This window comes from Anas acuta, chromosome 7 (genome assembly GCF_963932015.1).
Source record: "Anas acuta chromosome 7, bAnaAcu1.1, whole genome shotgun sequence".
Lineage (NCBI taxonomy): Eukaryota > Metazoa > Chordata > Aves > Anseriformes > Anatidae > Anas > Anas acuta.
The window spans coordinates 7,229,454-7,255,971 of NC_088985.1; the positions used below are offsets into that span (position 1 = coordinate 7,229,454).

At 42.7% G+C, this 26,518-nt stretch overlaps 1 protein-coding gene across 1 annotated transcript in view; it reads left to right on the top strand.

Moving 5' to 3' along the window:
• RTKN2 (rhotekin 2) overlaps positions 1 to 11,436 on the top strand; it is a 36,547-nt gene extending 25,111 nt beyond the window's left edge. Inside the window, exons 10-12 of the mRNA XM_068689127.1 lie at positions 2,246 to 2,411; positions 4,439 to 4,546; positions 6,083 to 11,436. Of these exons, the coding sequence (XP_068545228.1) occupies positions 2,246 to 2,411; positions 4,439 to 4,546; positions 6,083 to 6,636 (828 nt within the window). The 3' untranslated portion in view covers positions 6,637 to 11,436. The remainder of the gene's footprint in view (positions 1 to 2,245; positions 2,412 to 4,438; positions 4,547 to 6,082) is intronic.
• Positions 11,437 to 26,518: the final 15,082 nt, after the last annotated feature.

The window sequence follows — 26,518 nt, forward strand, 5'->3', positions numbered from 1 at the left end:
ACATTATGCTTAAAAATAATAATAATAATAATAATTTTCCCCACTTTCAAAAAAAAACCAAACCTATAGAACGTAAAACTAGCCTCAACCTCCCCGAAGGAGTCATTTGAGTTCAAGATTCAACTCAGTTTTCCCACTGCAATCAGCTGGTTGTTCTGGTCTTTACAAGAGCAAGAGAGCTCAGCTGGTTAGCAGACTTGCTTCAATTGTCTATAAGACTGTGGAAGGTTGGGCAGTTTTATAACATGGTACTTTAAGTCACTTTTTTATTTTTTTAAGTGAAACTGGGCTCATGGTGTAATTCACCCAATTCATCAGCCCATTACTGTAATGGCATCTTGTATCACTCTTTAAATATTCAAGCATCAGGTGTAGATTGTTGCATGAGGATTTATCTCCTTTGAATAATAACATAGTTGTGGAATAAAACCTGCAGCAAACATCATTAAATAAACTTGTGTGTATGGTATGCTTGAAGTTCTTACCTGTCAAATGTTAATCTATTTGATTTAATTTTTTTTGCTGGTATCTATGGTTACCTGAGTTAATGGGATATAGAGCACTTATGGATGAATTACTTCATCTCCTATTTTTAGACAGAAGAATTTAAATGAGCATATCCATCAGATATGCTACAAGCAGCTGTTAGTTATTTCAAACGTTTACTTCAGCAATGCATTGAAAATCTGGGGAATATTCTATACAATAATTTCGGGTTTTCTGAGTATCGGAACTAGGCGTATCCCCATGGGATCTAGTGTGTAAACTTAATTTCTGTAGGTGCATATTTGACATCTGTAGCAGACTTTTGACATTTGGTTGAATTGTGTAAGAAGGAACATGGCTGATCTGTCCCCACTGTACCTTGAGGAGTGCCCCGAGGCTACCTGGGGGTCAGTTTTGCTGTCTACCCAGACATTGAATGCAATCCTGGCTGTAGCAGCTGGTTTCCTTTGAAACACAGGGCACTCTGCGTGCCACCCTTGTGTAGCACCCGGCTGCTGCACGTCCTTACCATGCAGGAGGCTCCAGAGGTGGTTGGGTCTAGGGTGCCAAAACACATCATCCTAGTGGGATTTGGGATCATGCTCCTCTCCTGGGCTATGCTAGTATTATAATAGCCCATTGCTCGTTTGGCCTGGTTGAAATGTATGTGCAAAGATATTTCAGGGGATATGGTTTCACTTTTGGAAATAAACTGGTGGTAATTATTTTCATTTGTTCATCACGTTGTGATGAACAGCAGTGTTTTCTGGAAAATTTTCCAGTTGTGCTGTGTGAGACTTCTATTAAAATCTTTCGGTATCTTACACATGAAAAATACCTAAACAGTTTTTTCACTGAGTTAGTGGTAAGTGCTATTTTTTACTGTAGTAATGCCGTAACAAAGAAACTAGGTGCTATGAAAATACCACTTGGATATAGTCTAGATGATAAAAATCAGTTGAACTATGTCCCTGTACAGAAGGGAGAACCTCTAACAGTGCTGCTGCATGATGTTTGTGATATTAGTTGAGTGTTAGAACTAATGATTTGTTAGTTCTGAATGACTTAACATTATGTTTTTAATTGTTTCCATCTAGCGCTCTCTAAATAAGGCAAAACTAAATTTTGAAATGACAAATAGGATTATTTTGTATATTAGACCAAATTTTTTTCATTGGAAATCTGTTCGGTAGAACTGTATGAATTACTTCTACAAATGCTACTTTAAATGTGGATGAGGTATGTTTTTTTTAAATTACGTGTCACTGTAGCATTAGCCCTTAACGTCCTGATTCACTGAAATGCAAGTAAAATAATGTATATTTAGAATCCATTGCATAAAAAATGACCCACAGGAGTATGCTAGGAAACCTAACTGTAAAAATACGCTTGTCCAAATGAAGATTTTGGAGAAAAGGAGCTGGCTATTGCTGTTATAGGTTATTCACTAAACTGCTATGAAGAAAGATGAGCTGTGTGAGATGAGCTTGTAAAGGCAGAGGGAGGGGGGAACAGAACATACATTCTTTAATTTAGACCTAGACTGTAATAGTTCTGCTCCATTCTCTTATTTTCATATATTGTGTCATTTGAATTGTTTTATGAGAAAATATTTTTATAAGCAATTACTGACCTTACTTAGTTCCTTTTTTTAAAAAAAATAAAAAGCCAACTCATACTGCCATTATACTGTCATTGGCCATAAGTCGATATGAGTGAGCTGAAGCAATAAATCATTACCACAGTTTGTCATTTGTAGGAAACCAGAATTCGAGCTGTGGATAAGGACTTCAAGAGAAGAACTAGTAACTTTTCTGTTATCAACCCTGTGTCTGGAGAGGCTGTGACTCAACTTTTTGCTACTGACAGTAGGGAAGAACTTCATAACTGGATGGAGGCTTTCTGGCAGCACTTCTATGATCTGAGTGAGTAAGGAGGCAGTGCTGGCACTGTGCCCTTCCAGAGGGATGTTATGTAACATCAAAGGAATCTTTGAACAATTTGAATTGGAATTGCCTCATAATCCTTTGTTTGCAACGTTGAGAAGAAAAATGTTCTTTGGAATAATATTGGGTGGTGGTCTAAGCCACTGGAAGACAAATATTGAACTAAACCAGTGTCCGCATGTTCAGGCTGGCTTTTTGCAGGAAACCAGTAGTGGAACATGTCCACCAGTCTCAAATGAACTTGGCCTCTTTTAGCAACGTTCTGGATATTTTTAAGGCTAAATTCTCACCATCTCTTCTTCCACTGTAGCTGGGAGGATCCACCTCTACCTGCGCATCCTGTCAGTGGTGTGGTGTGTTGGTTTTGTGGGATTCAGCATGTATGAGGCCTGGAAGTCTTAGTGGGCAGTGGTGAGGGTGTAGGATTCATTTGGGGCTGACAATAGGATGCAGGTTCAGCCAGCCCTTGTAAGTAGGAACATGTATGTTCCTTGCCCAGCAGCATTATGGATTAATTAAATTGCTGCTTTAGGGATTACTTGATTCTGTTGGTAATTCTAAGGTTTTGGTACCCCATGCCACAGGGGAGTATGCACACGTAGCTGAACAGAATGCAAATACGTACTGCTTACTTGAAACTGGTAACAACTGTACGTGAGGCTCTGTAAAATGATATAAATGAAATAAATACTCCAATCACTTGTCTTTTTTTTTTTCTCTATTCAATGCTACAGTGTTTGGGGATCTTCATTGGTTAGTTAATTTTTTTTCAGGAAGCTAACTTACTGACTGTGGCTAACCTCTGGAACAACACTGTTCTTACATGAGAAGAAATTTGCTTCTTAGTATGACAGTGAAATGCTACTGAGGTGGTGTATTGTGTTGCTTGTTTAACACTAAATATTAATTAAAGGAACTATATATGTTAACTTGTCTTAATCTTTTTCCTCTGCCTTGGTAGTTTGACTCACAGTTTTCTTAAGAGCAGAGAAGAACAGTCAGATATTATGCTGTCATTGACAAAATACAGTTGGTTCCTTATAGACCTTTACATCAGGGCAGAAAACAGAATGAGGTAGACTAATGAAATACCAGTGTTTAATCAGAGGCCACACCAATGAAATCACTGAATTGAGGTTGTGGGACCTCAGTATTTTATTTTGTATTTCTACTTCTTTTTAGCTCTGAGTTACAATGAGAAGAGGCTCTATCAATTAAAGAAACACACCAAGCAAAAACTAGGGCATCCTCTTTAAATTAGCTGTGGAGTGGGGTAAAAAGAACTAGTACTTATTCATTATAGATAGAATACCCATGGATTTTTTTAAGACGTTTTCCTTGGGTTCAGAGAAAATGGGTCACTTGGCATTTAAATGCCTTTTTTCTTCACTGGTTTTAAAAATCTCTTAAAATTAATGTGCTCAGAAAACTTAGAATGATTGGTATGAACAAAGTAATTTTACTGTGTCTTGTTTTCCTTAAGGTCAAAATCTATTAATAGAAAAAGAGGTTTCCTTGTCTGCTAAGAGATAAAAGGGAAGTTATCCTCTATTAAAGACAGAACTGTTCCTTTACTTTAACAGTTGTATAATGTTCAGCTTGCAGTATACTGGTGTTCATCCCCTGATAACTTTATAAGCTTCCTTAACATTAAAGGATGATTTGAAAAAAGAAAAAGTGATGAATTTATACTGGGGTTGGAGATTTGAAGGGAAATTATGATATTTAATGTTTATACTATAATTACTGTTGAGATGCTTCAATTAAAGGTTGTACCTTATATATAAGCTACTATACTAAATATAGTATAGCTTAGTATGCTGAGAGTTGGTATGAGATCAAAGTTGAAAATACTGCAAATGCATTCTGAGTGTTTCTGCTAAGCAAAAGTAAATGCTTACTGTTTAGCATTTCTTTGGAGATAGTTTCCTAACACAACCTAATGACTTCAGTTTTTTCAAGCTGAATTGTTTAAGTTCCAATCATTGTTCTCTTTTCTCTCTCAGGCCAGTGGAAACATTGTTGTGAAGAACTTATGAAAATTGAGATTATGTCACCACGGAAACCACCTTTGTTCTTGACAAAAGAAGCGACCTCCGTCTACCATGATATGAGTAAGTGGGATTTGTCTTTTCAAGTTGCAGGGTAACAGAAACAACATTGTCTGTATTCAGATGGCTTCTGGTGTTGATGTTGAAACACTGAGTTTTTCAAGGGCAATTCAGACAATGAAAGAGCAACATAATTGCATGCCAAGGAGTTCACATTAAATCTGAATTTGTAAATTTGTAATAGCACAAATAATGATTTTTTTTTCTACCTTAACTCAAAAATCCTGCAATCTAAACTGTAACTAGGGAGCACTGAACACATTCAAAAAAGCCATCGCTAGAAGTAAACACTCACCATGATAATAGTGTAAAGCTCAGAGAATGTAAAGGTAAAATAGTCTCCCAAACAACAGTGTCTTTAGTTTCATAAAGTTAATTTGGTGTTCTTAAAGCTATTTAAAGGCTTAGCTAACTTAAATTGCCTAATTATTTGGTCTGTCATAACGATGTTGAAAAACACTCAGAAAATCTATCTAGCATGTATTTGAAACTACTATTTTTGCAGAGCAAAATGGTACACAGCAGGACTACTTTAATAGTTTCATTACAGAAATAATATTTACAGACTAGAAAAAGTAGGTCACTTTATTTTAATGAATCCATTGCAGTATTGGCTAAAAAACGCTGTGCAGCTTTAAATGCCTGACTGCTTGCTGCTTGAGATTGGAATTGTGAAGATGCTCAAAATGCCGTGTGGGTCACTGAGTTACTGTGCATCAGAGCACTGAACAGTCAAAAAAGTCCTCTCTGAGCTATGAACGCAGAACAGTAAGGGAGTAATCAAATATATTGAAGTTTTACAAAGGTAATGCTGTAGCATAATTCTGCTCATACTCAAATATATTGCTGTGGAGCAGAATGCAAACTCTGTTTCATTCTTTATATGCCAGTGTTTTTGTGCTTATTTACTGTATTCATATGTAAAACCCTGTGTTTAAAATTGTGTTAAAAATCCTTAATGTGTGACCTGAAATAGAAAAGATATTGCTGTTGTTTTAGAGGCTAGCAGTACTGCAGTGTACATAAAACAAACAAACAAACAAAACTCAGTATGAGAGATCAGAAATGGAGCAAGATAGTCTTAAAGCACATAAAGAAAAATGGTAAATGTAAAGATGTCCCATTTTCTGCAGGCTGGAGGCACAGGAATATTTAGTCGTAGATGTTTACATGGGCCTTTTGTGAAACAAAATTTTACAAATACTATACAGCAAAATATATATAATTTGTGTGTGTATATATGTATATAGTACCTTGGTTTTTTTCTGCTTTTTACTTGGTAAGAAATACCAATGCCTACCCTGTTCTCTCATTTCCAGCTGTCACACGAACAGTTCCTTCACGTCACCTCCGCCTTCTCTAGGAGAGCATATGTCATCATTTCCATTTTTTTCCATTAGTACTTTTAGTAGTAGCTTAGGCTTTGTGAGATGTAGTTAATAGAGTTTTTCTCTTCTGAATAGTAATAATGAAATAGGGAGCAGTAAAATTATTGGTAGCATTTTAATCTGAGTTAATTGTTGTCCCTTAAAATTACAGGCATTGATTCCCCAGTGAAACACGAGGGTTTAGCTGATATCATACAAAGAAAAATTGAAGAGAGCGATGGTGAGTTCCTGCTTTGCCAGCAAAAAGAGTCTGCATCTTCCTTATGGGCTTCACTCTTTGACGGATCTCATGAGATGGTTGTTCAGAAAAACATGCATCCAACCCCCAAAAGTGATACTGCAAGTCCCAGTGACGGCAGAGGGAAGAAAAGAAGAGCTCCACTACCACCCTCTGATAAGTCACCATACAGTGCAAAAGCACAAGTGGGCACACAGCAACTTGCCTTGCAACTTGGCAAGGAAAACTGGGAGAAGCCTGACAGCGCACCCTGTAGTAGTTCTTCGGATTCAAAGTTACCTGTGGTAACAGGCTGGCAGACACCTGTTGCTGCTCCTGGCAAAATTGGTCCTTGTAGAAAAAACAGTTTATCTGACCATGGAAATCCCATGTCTTTGGTTGCCAAGACAGAGTCTGAAACCAAACCAGTACCAACCCCTAGGCAGAAATGCATCACAGAAATGCTAGACCCTAGATCATGGTTGTAGCCACAGGCATAATTATTAGCTTAAAAGAGTCCCTGGAATTTTAAGTTCCTCAGTCTTAATAACTTTTGAGTGCAAATAGATTTTATCCTACAGCTTGTAAGTATTGAGTTTAAAGTGTTTTTGGTTTAGTTTTCTGTCTTTAGCCAGGACGTTACTACTAACAAGCTGCATTCTCAGCTGTACTCATTATTGCTAACATCTAAATAATTGCAGTAGTAATGGGGAACGGTTTATATGAAATAACGATGCCACTTCTGAAATGGTGGTTTGCTACTTTTGCCTTGAAAAGTTGGCAGTATTCAGGGCATCTCAGTGTCCCTGCACCAGGGATTTTACTGTTGCCTTCTACCAGTCCCTCAGCTTATCCCATCTGCAGCTCCTCACACTGGTTCAATTGGGAATTTCACACATTCAGCACCAGGCTCGCAAAAATGATTTTCTTGGGCTCCATGCTTGGCTTCACCTGAAATATTCTCATATCTCCCTCACTGTTTGGGAACCGCTGCTTATAAGATAATGTACTGTGAACAGTTACTGCACGCTTCTGAATAGCTGTATATGAATTTCTGAAGCAGTTCTATCAATTTAATGTGGGATCTCTTCGGTGCTTCCTGGTGCGTGCACTGTCTGAATGGACCAGGATTATCTGTGTACGAGCAAAAATGGAATCCATCACTTTGCCTTATTTTGGACTAACACAAACATGTAAAAGCAGTACTGCATATGAACACTCATTTGGGATTTCATTTTTATGGTGTATTTTTTCTGATGAATGGGGCTCTGTAGCATCGCTTCTCCTTCATGGAACCTCTCAGCTGCTCCTGGTAGATAGCTGGTTTGTAAACATGAGCGTTACAAGTAAACATGTAGGTTTTTTTGTTCTCCCACTCATCATTTTTGAAATAACAGAATAAGTACTTGAGGTGAAAATACTGAACTTTTGATGTTCTTCCATCAGATTGCCATTTTTGTTAGAAGCATGAGTTACTACAGTTCCTATGGCACCTGCAAAACATCTTTTACATACAGAAAAGGCTTCTCTGCTCGACTCACAATTTAAATATCCAGCCCTTTCCTTGCTTGATGCATTTCCATCAGAAGCTGGAACTTATCCAAGAGCAAAGGTCTACTCGCAGATTTCCCTCTACAGCCTTTGTGTTCAGACCTGAGTTGAGTCATATCAGCAACTGTATACATCCAGTTCATTAATTTTTTTTCTGAAGTACAGATGGTTTTGGGAGCTTTACCATTTCTCCAGAAGATATTGTGGGCATGGTTGGTTGGTTTGTTTATCTATTTTTTGTCTTTGCTAAGCTCTTGGCTATGCAGTTGTAAAGGTATCTGCTGGATTTCCTCCTTAGTTCATTGGCTATTTGGGGTAGGACTTGATGGGCAGGTTTCATTTACAAATCCCTTTGCAGGATAAGAGCCCTCTGTTTCTAGAATGCCCTTGTTCCTTCTTCATTTAATCACATTGCATTTTCCCTTTGAAACAACCATAATAATTCTTACAACAAATCATGCTGTTAGTTAAGTGGATAGTTTGTGAATGCTTTATAAATAGGAACAGAAAAACTGAAGAATAACTGCATGATTATGTAAATTAGACACAGTCAACTAAGTGGACTGTGCAACTCTGAACAAGAAAGAGGAAAAATAAACATGGGGGAGTGGTGCATATTTTCCAAGATGCAACAGCAGTTTATTTAACTTTAAATCTAGCATTAAATGTTACTGTGCTCCGGAAAGGAAGAATACCTTTTTCTTGGTAACCTCCTTCCACTTAGTTGCTATATTTCAAAATAAATCTCTTAAATATATAAGGCAAGAAGGCAGCATAATGAGGATTCATTTTTAAATTCAACAGGCTATTGCATTTCAACAAGCAGTTTCTCTTTTAAATTCGGGAGCTTTGTTTTGAACTACAACATACATATTTTACACAGGCATTTAATATTAAAGTCTTCAAGTGATGAGAATTTACCCATGCCTGCTGTTGCAATAGTTAACTACCCCAGGTACATTTTTCACTTGATTTTTCAATTTGCATTTCTAGCTCCACCTTAAGTTATTTTGGTCTTTTTATGCCTTTGATTGCTTATATTGATCTCTGTAGTATCAGCTTTTCTAATTGCTTGTGCGTAGCTATAAATTGTGATTATGTCCCTTTTAACCTTTTCTCTGATGAGATGTACTGAGTTCCTTAACTTTCTTACAGCAATGAATGCTATTCAAGACTAATTAGTCTTCATGTTCTTCTCTGTAATTCTCATGTATTGAAATATTTTTGTGACCTCTGAATTAGATGCAACATGTCAATAGCAATTCATCAGGACTATACAGAGACATAATGTGATCCTCTTATTCTTATTACTACCTCCCCCTACCCTATTTCCTCAAAAACCATGTTATCCTTTATTTTTTTTCTGCGGAAGAGTTACCTGGGATTCTGGCTTTTATGGCTCAAGTCCTCTTCAACATCTTTTTTGAGAATGCGGTACATCATCCTCTTATTATCCTACCTTATTTTTTCTTATAAGCGTGCACTGTATTTTACCAGCATTAAAATACTGCTTGTGAAGTGATCCAGATTGCTCTGTATAAGTGACCTGTTCTCGTTCTTTACTACTCCAATGGTCTGCAAGTCCTTTGCAAATTTATTGCAAGTGACTTTTACAGTTTCTTCCGGATCATTGATTTTTAAAATTGAATGCAAGGCAAGGTTTGTAGAGAGGGCTGATAAGTTCTTATTAGGTTGGTGACATGGACGAGGGGGACAGAGAAAAGCAAACAGACACACCGTTGAGTTCATGTCTCTTTTTTTCCTCAGAGTCTTTAAAAAATTGAATAAGATAGAAATTCCAGGACAAACATCTATGCTTCTTGCTGATTCCCTATTAATGCTGCATTTTGAAATTACCCGTCTGTCTTCAATACAACAGTCTGTATTGATTTTTATCTACCATGGGTATCTTAAAGAAAATGACAAGTTCATCTGCTTTTCACTAGGTGCCTTAGGGTTCCTGAGGATAACACCTCAGTACAGGTGTCTCTGCAAGCTCACTATATCAAAAGGAAAAATGCAGCATGTTGTTCAAGACCTATTCTCCATGAAGCTGTGTTGATTGACGTTATACATCTATCCTTAAATTAGTCTCATATCCATTTCACTGTATTGCCCAGATCACCACTAAGCAAACGAGGCCATTAATTACCCTGATCATCCTTCTTCAGCACAATGTTGTTCTTGCAGTCCTGTGAAATGTCAAGACTGTGTTGAGACTTGTTAAACTAATTACATGTTTAGGCTCCTGCTGCTGGAAAGGCTTCTACTACCAAATGTAGTTGTTGTTATTTTAAGCAACCACTCAATATGCAATCCGTATTACGAAGCATCAGTTGACTTCAGGTTTCAATATTTATTGTACTGACTTAATCTTTTTTTTCTTTTTCCTGACCTGTTGCCTTTTATTACTGCCTTCGAATCTTCTGTGCAGCAACTGGTTTCACTGATAAAAACTGCATGCTGCCAGCAAATGATCTTAGCAATACAGTGAAGTCAGTTTGAAGGAATACGGTTGTGCTCAGCTTTTGTCTACTCAAGAAAACATAAATAAATGCAATAAACCCAGCAAATTTTAGGAGTATAATTACAAGATATAACTGTGAGGAAGCTAAGGGTTTTTTTTGGCTTTTCTGTATAGTGACAAATTACAAGTATTTCATTACTCCTACTGGTCCCTTTCTTATCATTATATAGACTTGTTCAGAAATTCGACCTTCTCCTTTGTTTTTTTCCAAGTTTTACAGACCCTAAAAAGGAGGAATATTCAAAACAGGAATTCAATAACCCAAAGTCATTTGATTAACATCTCTAAACAATGCAGAAATAAGTCACAAAAGAACAAGTGATCTTAGCCAGCCTCCTGCTACGGTGAGGCTTATAAGACAACAGAGGCCTGGGGCTTTTCCCAGCCCTTGTGGCCCCATTACCCAACGTTCACATTTGTGCAAGCAAGTCAGTGCGCTGCTGCCTTACAGCAGTCTGTGGAAAACCAGTGTGTGTTCAGACACATTGCACCTCTCGTGAGCGGCTCGAACTACTAAGTGTAGCACAGAGAAGACATCAGTGGACTTGTGCATCTTGTTCATCTGCTGCGGCTGAGCAACATGTGAAGAGGTGCTTTTATAAGGAGCACATCAAGCCTGCTCTGAAAATTGTACCTGTTTGCTCTCTGCTGAAATGAATTAATTTCTGCTTAAAAGCAATTAAGCAGTGGGACTGCAGTCTTGAAGTAGGGTGGAGAAACTAGTCAACCTAAACTTTTCTGTTAGGAAGCACAACTTAAAAGCAACTGCTAGTCCGAACTTGAATGTAAATTTCACAGAACAAGAACAGCTTCTAAAACACTGACTGAACAAGATGAGGTTTAGCAACTGTTTAGGTTGTACCTTGTGTCATTTGCTGTTCACTTGGTCTTGCAATGGTAGATGGTACCTTTTGTTATTTTGAAGATGTTAGCTTGAAATGTTTACATTTTTACTAGTTTTGTGACATTTTTTCTATGGTAATCATATTAATAGTCATTTTACAGTGTTTTATACATATCTAGAAATACTGTCCTAGCATTCAGAGTTAATCTGTAATTAGTGTAGATTGTTGTTTATAGTAAAGTGCAGATTTGAAAACTAATGTATTGTGAAATGTTAGAACAAGAGTCCTAATTTTTTTTTTGCTGCTAACATAATGTATTTTGATTAAAATGTGCAAGTGGAATTAAAAATATTTCTTTAAAAAATATTAAGAAGTGTTTGGTATAATTTTCGTTGCTTCTAGAATACATCAAGATTTGCTACAGTTTATAAACCATGGGTGATGGCTGTTGTAAAATCAGAGAACCTATGGCTACCTTTTGAAGAGCTCACATCCTACTTGGCCTCTATGCTATTTCAGACAGCAGCAAACAACCTTGCCCTTGGGTTTGTAAACAGGAGGAAGAGAGGAAAAAAACACTTGGCAGTGAGCGTTAATTGCTCAACGAGTAGTCCAGTATATCCAGTAGATCTGTGCAGACATCTAAAGTGAGGAACATTAGCTGAGGTGCACCTTGTTTGCACAAATGCGCCTGACTGTTTGCTTTTAGCTGCTGTCTCACTTCCCTCCTAGTCACATAAGAAAGTGTGATGAAGCATCTTTTGCATCATTCAGTCGGCTTCTGGTCCCAGGTTGCCGGATTTGTAAGGTGGTTGCAGAAATTGAGCCCCTGACACTATTTACACCATCCCTCCCCCTTTTTTTTCCTCCTTCCTTGCATAGGGCAGTCTTGTGGTGACTCCTGTTCCCCCAGGACAGAGCTCAGCGTAACTGCTTGTTTAAAGCTAACTGTGCCACTCAAGTAAAGTATAATTTGGGCCCAATTATCACCAATTATCATAAAAGAACTGTAATAAACATAGGGCGAGTTGTTAGACGTTTTAATTTTAGAATATTTGACTGATTTATGAGTCCATGAAAGAAACAAAGTATGATTGATAATTGCAAGGCAAGCCAATGCAGTTGAACGTTTTAACGAAGATCATGGTGCAGCTAATGTTGTAGTTTGCTTTAAGCGATCCTAGCAAAGTAAGATATGATGATCTCTTCACATAGCCATTGCCAAATGGTTATATTTTAATCTTTTCATGCATGTATTATATATTCAGAGGAAAATCTGTTTGTGAGACATCAAAATAAATTGCTTTTCATGGGGAAAAAGCAATCTTTCAACATTTTTATATCAAGATAGCTTTCTAAATGTTCTTTATGTACCTCCCCAAAGGGAGAAAAATTATAATAACTAGTGAGGTGTATTTTACTCTTAGAGCTTTTCTTCAGATATCTATAAACTTACCCAGTGGTGACAAAATAATTTGGAAATGATGGCCTGGCTCACTTGAGGTTTTTAGTGATACTGTCCAACATCACCCATGCCAAATTGTGGCACAGGAATAACTGAACAGGGAAGTTGTAGAGTCGCTGTTCAGACACAGACAGGTTCTCCCTAGAGCTTAGTAACTCCAGCCTCTTACAGGCATTCGCAGGAAGCCTTATGTCTTGTCAAAGTTTCATGGCATACATGTGTCTGGATAAATGTGTAGAAGCAGTAAAAAGTTAAAATGTCTATTTTTTAAATGAAATTTTGGCATGATTTTTGCCTTGTTAAACTTGCAGTTGCCATGAAAATTTTCTTTCTGAATTTTAAAATTTGTACGTTTTCTTTCACTAAGAGGGAAGAAGTCAGTAATAGTTCATTGCTTTTTTTTTTTTTTTTTTTTTTTTTTTTTGTCACTGGCTATAATGGTAGTACCAATATATCAGTAACTATTTTTTTTTTCTACCCTGAAGGCAAATGGTCCTAGTCTTTCTTTGGATTATATTTTCCATTTTCTAATTAGTGTCTATTTCAAAATCCCACATGTATTTTGATGATATCTTTCTTGAGATCGGTGCCCAGAGCTGAACAGACAGTTCTAGCTCAGGGGTACTCTTGAATTACAAGAACATAATATTTTAAATAGTATTGTCTACATTTTAGCTGCTCATTCCGCATTAGCGAAAAACAAATGTTTCCATTGATCTGTGGTTGGAATCATCTGTTCTTAAATAAAGACCTTAGGAAAGAAAAGGAAAAGGGATCCTAGCGCTGCTGTAGTGAACTTAACATCTGACTTACAAATTTCTCAATAGTGGGAAAAATGTGGATGTGAAGCTGGCACAAGTAAGATGCTTTGTCCACACAACATTTGTTTTTCAGATGGTAGCAGCTGCTATGCTTCCTTTGTTTTCGAGCAATCATTACTCTTTAGTCCCTGATGTCTGTATGCAAGGGTTGAGAGTTTTTAAAATAAACTGAAAGCAATTTAATGGACCTTCTCATGATGTGAATGTATCAGCTGGAGTCACGAGAGCTGGAGTACAGTGCTGCCAGACTTGTAGCCCGTTTAGCTGGCTGGTAGGAAAATCTGGTGCTGGATGCAGCGCCTTTGATGATGCTGTGGGAATGCATTTTCTCTCGACTGCTCCAAGGAAGTACCTAACGTGTGGAGAAGAAAGGCATGCGAATGCGTGTGGTCTTAACATCTTTGCTCCCATTGCTCCAAATCTAATCACAGCAGATTTCCCTAGGGAGTCAGGAGGGGCAATTCAAACAGGAATAACACAGTAAGAGAGCCTTTGTATGAAGTTGTATTTTGATGTTTTTCCATTGAGCCATTTGCTGGGGCCATGGATTATTCCTACTGTAAATCAGTCGTGTTGCAATGCAGCTGCCACGGGCTGCAGCACCATGCACCCCGTTGGCATTGCAGTAGGAGACTCTGCACCCCTTTGGCCGCTGAGGAGGTACAGCAGCTTCTCACGCCAGCCGAGTGTGCCTGTGGGCTGCCTTCCTGGGGAAACCTCAGCCACTGAGGATGTTTTCAGGCAGGGGGATGCCAGGCCTGGGTCCCCTTACTTTGGCTCTGAGAGCAGGCAGAAGTAGGCTGCATTGACACGGGTCAGAGCTGGACTCCAGCGTTTTGGTATGCGGGTAATCTTGTCCCTGCTGACACAGCTGAGATAACCCTGGCTTAAAGCTAAGTTGGGCCTATGGCAGCTTTCCTTTTCTTTCTCCTGGATCCAGACCTACTGACTGAACGCAGAGGATGTCTGTTCTTCTCACCAGCATGACTTTTCCCCATGGGCATAGGGCAGGCAGCCTCTTCAAGCGTGCAAGACACTTTACTCAACATTTGAAGACACTTAAATTGTGCTGAACATCTGAAAAGCTTTTTATTAAGGACAAATCCTAATAACATTACTTCACACAGTGCTGCAGCTCAAACTGGATTTACTACACCATGCCATGGATTGGTCAGTAATTTTTTTTAAGAAGAGTTCATTTGTATGTTTGATACATCACTATTTACTCAGGGTAGGTACAGTTACAAGTGTATACCTTCATTTCAGGTGCTTGCTCATATCATACAAGAGCTAGAGCAAGGCCATGGCTTCTCAGCTCCTCACCTTTTAAATGGGGACGATAGTGATGGTTGTTTCCATCACACTTTTTGAGGTATTATTCCTTAGTGGTGCTAGATTTGGCACAACAATGTCATTCTTTGTGACCATGACCGAAATACTGCTGTCCACAGAGACTCTCCTGAACTGGGCGTGTGCAGCAGCTGTCAGACTGACGGTATTGTGGCAGGACTGTCATTGTCACTGCTGTTTTTTTCCCTGGAGACCCTGCAGTTAACAGGGTTTTGATGGAGCACAGCTGGAACGCCAGTGCTCCCTGCTACAGCGCTTGCCTAGCATCTGGGAGCTTCAGCCCTCATGGCCTGGGACACCTTCATCACGCTGCTGTGTTCAGCTGATGCCACAGTCACCTCCTGGTGCTTGGTCACCTCCCAAAGGCACTGGTCATGCACACATTTCCTCAACAGGCCTGTGGTTTTTTACTTGCTTCAGCCAAAGTAAATAAATAAAGGTGAATTGATTCTTTCTTTGAAAACGAGCAAGCGCTAACACAAAGCAGTCTGTGGTAGAGGGATGCTGTGTTGGTTAAGCGTAATGTACCTGCTGTTACCACCGCTGCTTCCAAGCTGGGGCTGCTGCCATGCAACTCACGTTAAGCTGCCTCTGACTTTCTTCCCTGTCTCTCTTCAGATTTTAAAAGGGATCCAAGGGTGGAGGAAAGCTTTAAAAGGGAAAAGACTTGAAGTTCTCCTCATTTCTACAGATATTAATCAAAGACAAATATTTGTAATGTAAGAACATGGCAGTTTTGGAATGATGACTATATGAGGAGTTGCATGCAGCCCACAGAAACCCAATTAGGATGCTTTCAGAAAAGCTATTTGACATTTTCACTGACTTCCAACTTACTGAGCAGCTTTTTCAGCTTCTTGTAGTGACAACGTCCAGAAATGAGCTTGTTTAGTCCCTGTACTATCTACATCAAATTAGATACAAGTTCTGGTTTTGATAAACAAAAGCCAAAAAGCACATCCAAGCAAACAACCATTTCCACACCCTCTGTCTCTGTCCCAGCCCAACATCTCAAGGTGTGATGCTCATTTCGTGCTCTCTGGAACAGGACCACGGCTGACAAAGCCGGATTCCCTTCTGGCATTCCCATTCATGCGTTCTGTCAAACAGCATTTCCTTTGATTTTATCAAGACCTTCTTGACTGTGATCTTCAAAGCAATTAATTCAGTGTTCCATGATTGCAGCTGCTGAATAATTGTTTGTTAGAGTATTTTCTTTCCCAGGCAAGAGATGTAAAATAGTTGCTCTCCTCAATAAACAACTTGTCAAATGTGATTAGTTAATGGACCTGTAATCATGCAATAGCTTAAAGGTAAGGATTTGGTAAGTGCTATGTGAAAATGCATATTTAAATTAAAGCTATAGAAGAAGATTTTCCCATAGGAAATCCTGCTATCAATGCTGAAATAGACTATTTACCATTCCTAATGATTAACTATAGATCATTAATTAAAGAAAACAAGAGATTAGTCATCAAGCATTTCAAATTAAAGATGCATTGATTGTTTGAGTTACTTTTAGGTTGAGCTGGGAGATCAGGTTAGCTCACAGGTCCCGGTGCCTGAGCTGGCCAGCCCATGTAAACCGATATGCAGAAGTCAAAGCCTGATAAAATTAAGGCCCAGATTTACTGGCCAGTCTTAAGCTCCAAGAGCCCGAAATCTGATCCTGTGTTGCTAGTCATCAGCCTGGTAATTCTCCGTGTCATTCCTGGTAAGATGCATGCCGAGAAGCAAGACACAGCAAAACAGAGGACTCCAGCCTGATATTTCGTGGCAGAGAGGGAACCTCTTATTTTTGGCAAGCAAACACTCAATTCCAAGCTAAATGCAGTTACAGTGAGTGTGCATTAAAGCTCAAAAAGCTAATTAATTGGCTTGTTCTCATCTCTCAATACGGAATTTACCTTTCTGACAGTCCTTTAGAAGAAACCTCAAGCAAACCTACAGTGGCATCTGCTGAAAACTGAAGCCCCATGATGAGGAATCTTGCAAAGCCTTTTTTTTTCCCCACCTCATTTGGGAAATGTACATTCAACCATATCGTTTCTTAAAAGAGAGTTCCTTGCCAGAAAAAATAAAACACTTTTTTTTTTTTTCTTTTTGGTTAAAAGCTGTATCTATTATAGAAATTTAATTCTCCATTTGGGAATTACAAGCAGTAATACAATAATAATAGTTGTTGGTTACCACATGCTAATTTCAAACTATTCAAGGCAGCTGCTTTCTGTGCACTCTCTTAGTGTTAGACTCCGATATAAAGCAAAATCACCCTAAACTGTCTGTCAGGTTGGACTATTCTTTTAACATTATTTAGCTGGTACTTACATTATGTAATAGCAACTGGGGGAATTTAATTACTAAGTCACATATGAAAAATAAGACTTCAGCTTGCAACCTTCAAGTAATTAGCCACCTACCTACTAGTGGAAAATGGGCACCGAGGCACATAACGCTGGGCGAGGGAGATGCCAGGGCCACCTCACCAGTGACGCACACGCGCAGTCAGAGGCTGTGGGGATCATTGCTGCTGGTAGACCAAAACCTCCTCTTTTTTGTTTGCTTTTTGGAGGCCAGGGGAGGCAAAGCTGTCAAAGCTCAGCAAGAGCTCACCTCCCCAAGAGCTGCCAGGATGGGACGCAGCCACCTTCCCAGGGACATTGGCGTTTTGGTGGCCTCCTAGCACAGCTGGTGGCCCAGCTGTACCTCAGGGGAGGGAAGGTGCCAGCAGTGGGCACGTTAGCCACCATTAGCCTCGTTTCCTCAGGTCCCTGATGCTCAGCTACCCTCCACAGAGCCTCGAGTTCCTCATTCCTCTCAGCCCCACCTCAGTGCCTCCCTCTATGTCAGCTGTGATATCTAAGGACACTGGTTACCTCAGGGAGTGTTTCAAGGTACTGAGCCTTTTAAAAGCGTGCAGATTAGCCAAACCATCACATAATCGTATGCATAAATGCATAAAATCATATCATCATCTGATCACATACATAAAAATCCTAACTGCAGGACTCCAGCAGCTGCTGTTCGATGAGGCAGGTGGCCAAATGTCACAAGGCTTGCAGTAACATCCCCAAAGCCAGCACAACCGAGATCAGCACCAGGTCGCTCCCCCAGGTAGCTGCGTTGTTCACGAGGGGTGTGTGCCAGGGTTTTCCTTGAAGGCCACTTGCTGAAGCAGGGGCCCAGATCACGTCTGCGCCTGCACGCTGCTTGCAGGCCCCACTCATGCTGGTTAGTATGCAGCTGGTGCGGTTCACCAGCTCTGCCAAACAGAGAGTTTTAATTCTCCCTCACTGGAGAGAGGAAACTTCTAAACAAGAGCATGGTTAATGAAAGAAAAAAAAAGCAAACAAAATTAAAAGAGGAATAATAACAAACCTCAGTGAAAGTGAAATGATGTAGATTTATGAGGATTTCTATGAATTCCTCGCATGCATTCAACCCAGGACTACACAAATTGCAGCACACTGCATGCCTGTTAATGAAAGCCGCCGTGTTTGTGCATCCTCTGACACCGCCTGCGTGCCGGGTGCTCGGTGCAGGAGGCCTGTGCACCAGGACGAGCAGCCCCAGAAGCTCGGGACCACTGATCAGAGCCAGAGTGTTCAGTGGGGCACCGCTGTTTTTTCACCATTCTGCATGAAGAGACCCTCTGGGCCTGCTGCAGGTGGTGGAAATGAGAGGACAGATGCTCACCACACAGGTGAGTTAGCTGTCTGTGTTTGGTTTCAGCTGCACATCGAGTGAGCCGTACAGAAGTATGCCAGGGAAGTGAGGTCTCCTCCATGCACAGAGCTGCCTCTCATTTGCAGAAGCCAAGCCAATGAAGCCTGCTCTGGTCAGACTTTGATTTACCCAGCTTTAGTGTGGTAAGGAAAGAGAATTTCTACTTAGCCGTGGCTTCGGTTGTGCCTTCATTTCACTTCCTGTGTGTCCACATTTAAGCAGATTCAAAGTTTCACTGGGCGAGCTGAATACATGTAGCTCACATTCAGCAGCGTTTGCTGTAGCCCAGAAGAGATTTGTCAGGCTGTTGCTTTCCTCCTGTTCTCTTCACAGCGTTGATGCTGTTGGTCAGTGAAATGCTGTGCCAACACTCGGTCTTCCCATGCTCCCACAGCAGTAAGCAGCCAAGCAGCACTAAAGGTGCCCCCAGTCTGCTTGAGGTTAAGACCTGTTGGAGCACATCTGCTGAAGCACATCTGCTTTTCTGGAGAGAGTCCGGTGGAGGACAAGTGGCCAGGTCAGCTGCGAGATATTTGCAATGAGCAGTCTCCATCCATAATGCAGGCCTTGAATGACACCCCTGCACCCCCATGGCAGCAGGGGCAGCTGTTTGAGCTTGAGGAACAAAAACACCAGCTGAGTTCAACAGACAAGCACAGGCTTCTTACAGGAGTGCTCCGAGCCCAGCCTCTGCTGGTGCCTAACAGCTTGGCTTTGCCCTGACCCCTTGTGCTTGGCCTTCTCCACCAAACTCCCTGTGCCACTGCGGGTGTTACCAGCTGGCCAGTTTGGTAGTGCGAGCTGGGAGAAGTCCTGTCGGTCACAGCACAGCTCTCACATGGTTATCTCTGCACACAGCACAAGCTCCATTTTGGTCAGTGAGCTCTCCTCCATGGTGTGTCTCAGGGTAGCAGGTAGAAGGGTAGATGACAGGTAGAGATGGGCAGATCCATTACCCGAGCACAGAAACATCTCACCCTTTGCAAACAGAGGCCGATTCTTGTGACCACCCAGCTGGATGCTGCCAGTGGCACACCCCAGAGGCTGCTCACCTGGCCAGGACAGCCGTGTTGGTGCAGGGATGCTCTCCCAGCCAGGGGCTTGCTCATTTGTCAGCTGAATGCTCTGCGCTGGTCCACCTGAGGGCCCTGCCATACGTGCTGCAGCAGGGTGCCCCACAGAGGTCCCCACTGGGCTCCAAATGGCCTGGGGCATGGCGATGGGCATGGCCACCACGGCACTGGGCGCTCTGCTCGGTATGGTGCTCTGCTCTGACAAGTACAGCCTGCTTTCAGGAGCTCTCATTAGCCCAGGCAGGAGCTTCTCTGGTTCATGCAGCTGGCTCAGAGCTGTGGAAGCACCTACAGGTGGTGCTGGCTGTACCGGAGGGCAGCGTGCTGCCACACTGAGCTGCAGCTGAAGAAAAGTGCTGTCATGGCTCTGCTGTGCCAGGGGACGATGGTCCTCTGGTGGCACTGAGCTCAGAAAGACGTCAAGGTCCTGGGGCAGCCTTGCCCTGCCAACCCTACCACACAGAGAGGGCTTCCTGAGAGAAAAGGGAAGCTGTCAGAACAGGAAAGATTGGAGAGCACGTATTCTTGGTGGACAGAAAGGTCGGCCACCGATCCCTCAAAAAAAGAACAGAAGAAGAGACCCCAGCTACAAAAGCAGCAGACAGTTCCCGTTGCTATTGGCCATAAACTTCACAAGAGTGTGTCTGTGTGGGGAAGTTGTGGACATTACTAAGAACTCGTCACTGCCGGCAGAGCCAGGCCAAGTTATTTTCCATTGTTGAAGTATTTCACCACAATTACTTTGACCTTGCTGTCTGTACTCTTGTTTTCCCCTCTCTTATTCTCAGCACCCAGAGACTACCAGCAGCTTGCTGTGCCCACTCAGATTGCTAGTAACTTTGGGAAAGCTGCTGCTCGTCCCATGTTCCTCTAGAGCTCACGCACAGCTCCATCAGCTTGTCTGAGTCACTGTGCAGTGAGGCAGCAAAGCAACAGAGCATACAGCAATGCCGTGCAATTAAACAAACACGTTGTTTTGGGAAAGAATAAGAGGCAATAAAAAATCAATAATGTATCCAAAGCCAGCTACTTCTTATTGAGGAGTGGCTTGGAAGAGCAGGGCCAGCACAGCCCTGGCACAGCACAAGCCTTGGTAGCAGGAGGGCAGAGCAGGAACGTGGCTCCTCCAGCTGGCACAGGGGAGCTGGAGAGGCTCCAAGTCACCTTGTTTCTTTATTTGAAGTATTCAGCGTGCAGCTGTAATTCCTTTGCATCCGATCCATATGGAGATGGAGCCCAATTCCAATAGCTTGCACCTCCTGCTGCCCTCCTCGGGATGTTTATTGCGCAGCCTGAGAGGGGCCCATCCGAAAAGCTACAGCTGGACGGTGTTGGGAACCGCTGGTCTTTGTCTTGCCAATTCCAGTCTTTTGATTCACACATTTCCTGCAAAAAGCACCCCTGAAGCAAGCAGGACGGATAATCAATAGGTGCTATAGGCGAGCTATTTAGTGGACCTCCGCCTGAACTTGGATAAATCATTTGACCTCCTTCTGCCTCCATCAATCCTGTTGTAAAAGTAGCTTAATGCTGGCGCTCAATGAGGAACAGCTGCTCCCCCTGAGCAGAGCTACCCTGCCTCTGCTACAAGTGGGGTGGGATAAACAAACAAACACACGTTCAAAGGAAGGCAGCGAAAAGCACAACAGAAAGCAAGGGAGTCGGTGTCTGCCCCTGCACGTGCTGGCAGTACGCGGGGGGCTGGAACCTGGACGCATTTCATGCCACACTTTACATCACTGGAAACAAAAATCCCCTTCCCATTGGCATATATAATGCCTTTTTGACTTAGTGCCCCTGCTCTCCCCTGCTTCAGGGGCCAGTTTCTTTACCACTGCAGTTCAGACCCTTCTCTTTTGCCTTTCATAGCTCTTTTGTACAAGTTTGGAAAGGAGTAACACCGATAGCAGCCTTGTAAGAGATCTGGTTCGGCTCTGAAGCCTGTGCACACTGGCATGGATTTGGCTGATCTCACTGAGGTAGAGTCATAACCCAGTGGGTTATTGTCAGGCTTTATTTATTTCAAATTTATTTTACATCAGTTATTGGTTAATATCTGGTTGTGTTGCAATATAGCTGCAGGTGGGAAAATGTAACCCACCATCTCCAGCCCTTGCTTTCGTATCAGATCGAACTGTAGCCGAGTGAACCATCTGCTTTGCCTATTTCAAAACCCAGCACAAAGGAAAAAAGCAACGTGCAGCACTTTTTCCATATACCCCTCTCTCATTCTTCAGCAGGGAACAGAACTTTACTGAGAGAGAAAGTCCTGAGACAAGAAGTTTGTAATGCAAAAGCAGGTAGAGGCTCAGCCCCAGCGTGATTCAGCAGCACATGCCAGTTTCTGCTGACGGGTGATACTTCTAGCAAGTATCAAGAGACAGTGTTTGAGACACACAAAGTCTTTACCTTCGGGTTTCACTTTCTGCAGGGGTTACCTCAATCCACGGCTGCTTGAGGCACATGTTGCATTTGCATTCATCAGAACTACACCCAGACGGAGGTTTGCCCCTCTGCAGGTACCTTAATTGACTCAAAACCCAAGAGATTTTTTTTTGTTTAATCTCTTTTAAGCTTTGTTTTGAGCAGTAAATGCTGCAGGATAAAAGAACACCACACAAGCACAGTACCCAGACCTAAGTGGGCTCCTAGGAATGGTGATACCCGACATTTCCTTACAAAAATGATTGTCTCCAGTCTACAGCTGAGACAACAGCTCAGGAAGCAGCCACGGCCAGCCTTTGCAAGGCACGGGGACACAGCTGAGAGCTTCAGCCTGGACGCTGCCTGCTGCAGACTGTGGGCTGTCTGACTGCCCTAGACAGCAGCCTTCACACATGTGTAAAACCAACCTATTAGAAGTATTTGGGAGATTCTGATGAGATTATGGGAATGATGGAATTTGAGAGATCCTGATGAAAGCAAACACGAATGATTATGAAATGTGTGATGTGCTCCTCACCACCGAGCAGTGGTTTCAGTGTTTGAGAGGTTAACAGATATTCTCTTTTCTGCATTATTTTGTATTGCTCTCACTTTCTTGCTTATGAGACATTTAGAAAATGATTTTTCCCGTCATCCATCTGGCATGAGCCAAGGTGCAGGACCCCTTCCACACGTGCAGCAGCGGCACTGAGCACACGTACACCCTCTCTATATGTTAGTGCTGTATATAAATCAATATTTTTCACTCCCTATCGATTTCTTTCTCCATCAGAAATTCAGCTCTCATCTAGCTACAGTTCCTCGAATGCCACAGGCAGCTGGGGGACGCGGCTGGGAGGGTGGCAGCGCCCTGGCAGCAAAGCCCAGCAGCTGCAGGACGAAGCAAATACGCTGCAGCACTTGGCCATCCGAATTTTCTAAGCTTGGTTTCCTCAGGAAATGCTGCTTATGCAGTCATGGTGTGTTTCTGTGTGTGCCTGTGCATTTTGATTTGTCCATCAGTTTCTTCCAAAGAAATTTTAAAACTAGCAATACCGAAATACCCTGGTAAACGATCCCAGCCCCGGGGGCAGGGGAGCAGCTGCTCAGAGGTAAGCACGTTCCCATATGGGCATTAGGAAAATGGCCAGGCCGCCAGAGAGGGCAGACAGCTTGTACCCACTGCGGGGAGAGGTGAAGTGCAAGAGCAGCCCTCACAGGCACCAGCCAGCCCACGGGGGATGTCCTCACAGATCAGCTCAGGCTGGTGGTGAGGAGCTTGCTCCTTCTGAAGTGGCAGCACGCACCCGCCACCAGAAGCCAGCCCAGCAGAACGCCGCCACACAGCCCTGCTGCAGTCTGCTCGGCTTGTTCACAACTCCACAAGCACGGAGAAAAGCTTTTCCCCACCAAAACCTCACTGTTCCAGGTGAGCACTGAGAAAAAACATCTACTTTATGTTCTTCAAAGGAGCTTCCCAGCCAAAACAATGGATTTGCAGACCCAGCAGAAAGCAATCCTCTGCTCTCTTTTGTTAATTTTCTGGGGGAGCAGATGGGGAGGGGAAGGAGACCTGACTGGGACTGGCTGGCAGTTGGGCTGGAGCTGTTTCAGATTCATGTTTCCCCGCATTACAAGAAATCAGAAGTGGCACAGATTTTTTGTACCTCTTTTGTAGGTCACCTTCAATAAAAATGTTAATAACGCTTGCTATCTGTATATCTGAAATCTAATACGGTAACTCTGTAATTCACTGTCTTTATCGGCCTTCTTTAATGTATAATTTAATGCCTGTATAACTATTTTGTTTGGGTATGACTCTCAGAATTACGACTTTAAAAAAAAAATCTGTATGCTAGTTAACTACTTTTTATGGAAAGTATTTCTTTCATGTTATTTTAAAACCGTGGAGCCTGGGGAAGAATTTTATGGACCACAGAACCTCGCAGGGTAGTTAATTTCTGTTTGAGCTGGTTTCTCTGCTATTTTAAAAAGTGCCATCAAGATCATCGTTATTTCTCTTGGTTGGGTGCCAGCTGACTGTTCTGCAGTTGCGACACAGCCCTGTGCTGTTAGTAAAGCGGGCAAATAGTAAACACGGGAGCTGAAAGCGGAGCTGGCGGCAAGGCACCTGGCAGCAGGGCTGCAGTAGGGAAGGAAAGAAACCTTCACCCACTGGGATGGGCAGCCCTGTGCCTTAGTGGTGTGATGTTAGATTAGGGGACAGCGAAACACAGGGTTTCGGGGAGGGCCTTGGGGAAATCTGACACTTTTCATAAGTGCCTGAGCTCAGGAGGCCCTAATAATTACAAAACTGCTATGCAGTTAAAAAAAAATACAAAAAATACCCCACTATTTTTGTCCCCATGTTCTGATGAACATGAACCATTTCAGCCAAGAAACACAGGAAAATACAAAACAATAAAGGCAGCTCCTGCACCCTCTGCCGCTGGGTCCCACCCCAGCTCTCTGGGGCTGCAGGAGCCCACGCCGTCCCGTGAAAGCTGCTTTCTTCCTGCAGGCAGCGACTGGGTCTCAGTCACGTGTGTGCTGCAGACTCAATGGAGCATGTGGGTCCTCGTTGTGTTTGTGTTAGATCTGAGTAAATGCTCTCAGCTTTAAAAGCAGTAATTGGGTGGTTAGATGAGCCCTAGGCAAGCTCAAGCTATGCACTAAATATTCTGCCTTTTGTTTCATAATGAATTATTTTGTGTATCTAAGCAAAGCATTTTTTTTGGTCTTTTCTCTGCAGTTTGTTCCTAGCCTACTTGTGGGTGTGTGTTGAAATCTTTGCCTTTTGCTTACGAGGTCAAGTGCTTTAATCAGGAGCAAAAAATTCGCGTGCTTTAGTCCTAAATTCTCTGAGTGGCTGCCAAATATAATTAGAAACAAATGGCTTTATTCCCCATTTGAGAGCTCCACAGACACTGGAGGGGAGGGGGGGGAGCTTTCTTCGCCCGGCTGTGTTTTGGGGAGCTTGCAAACACAAACACTGCCATGGAAAGACTTGGTAAGAGGGGAATGCTCTGCTCAGAGGTGTTGAGCTGGAGCAGCCCAGCCATCAGGATCTGTGCAGTGGCAGCGGGAGGCCATGGGGACAAGGGCCTGGCAGCGTTTGGGAACCTCAAAACATGTGCTGGGGTGCAAGACCCAGGGGGGCCAGTGGGGTCAGCCCACTAGGGAGGGCATCATTCACTGGGGAGGCTTCGTGGGCAGCTCCTCACTGCTGGCCTCCCCCAGGGCAGGGCTGTGTCACGCAGCAGGAGCAGTGTTACAGGGGCACAGAACGCACTGGGGATAGCAGGACGTGACTTCGGTAGCATGCCCGCTTGACATGGCGGCATAGATACTGACTATTGAATTTCAGACTTTTTTTACACACACAGCATCACAGAGACTTTGAGGATATCAGACCTCCAGTAGGTAAGCCCAACTAGATGCACAGGTAATTTATAAATTAAAAGCTCTGACTTTGTTCTAAGCAGCACCAGTTAGCACCACTCACTGCAGATATTCCCTTCATCTCAGCTGAAACACACCTGGACTGCCTGAAAATTCAATTACAGCACATCTACTTGTATCCTTGAACCATCCACAGCCTGATGAAAGGTGCAGTAGTCTCACAGACGGGTATTTTGCACCTACAGCAGTTCCCAGAAAGTGTTTTCCCCTCTGTTAAGGGGCCTAAGTTTGGTCCGTGGGTGCAACCATCCAAAGTAAAGCTCACGAGCACCATGAGCTTCCTGCTCTGCAGGAAACCTGGCAGGTATCAAGTGCTTACTGCAGTTTGTCATGGTGAGAGGTTTGTTGCTCAAGCTTCACACTGCAAAGCTTCTGAGGTTGTTGCATGTTGATTAAGTAATCCTTTCACCTGCCCACCCAACTCCCCACCACGTTGTGTTTCCCTTGCCATGAGACACAGTCTGTCAGACCACCATTAAGGTTGTTTGCAACCTGTCCCCAAAGACTTACCTTGTAGCTGAGGGTTTCCCTTTGCCTTTGCCTTCTGCTCATCCCTTGGCAGCTGCTCCTTCCCTGTGGTGTTGACGGAGCTCAGCTCCTGCCATGGTGCCTGGCTCTGGCTGTCCTTGTGTGAGGAGCAAGGTGCCCAACCTTGGGGACACAGCTCCTGAGCCCCAAAATGGTCTACCCTAAATAGGCAGGGGCCATTCTTCACCACTCTGCTGCCTCCAAGTCTGAGGGGGTTTGCTGCATACACAAATACTTGGAAGGGACAACCTGGCTGCAGGTTTTAAACAGTAAACAGTTTGGGCGCCAAAATGGTGAAAGAGTGTCTCTTGCTGGCTCATGTAAGATGAAAATTTCTGCAGCAGCACCTCTGAGCATGCTGTCACCTCACAGCACTGTGTCACCTCACGGCATCACCTCACGACATTGTGTCACCTCATGACATCACCTCACAGCGCTGTGTCACCTCATGGTGTCACCTCACAGCACTGTGTCACCTCATAGCATTGTGTCACCTCATGGCGTCACTTCATGGCATTGCGTTACCTCATGGCATCACCTCATGGCATTGTATCACCTCACAGCACTGCATCGCCTCATGGCGTCGCCGCACAGCACG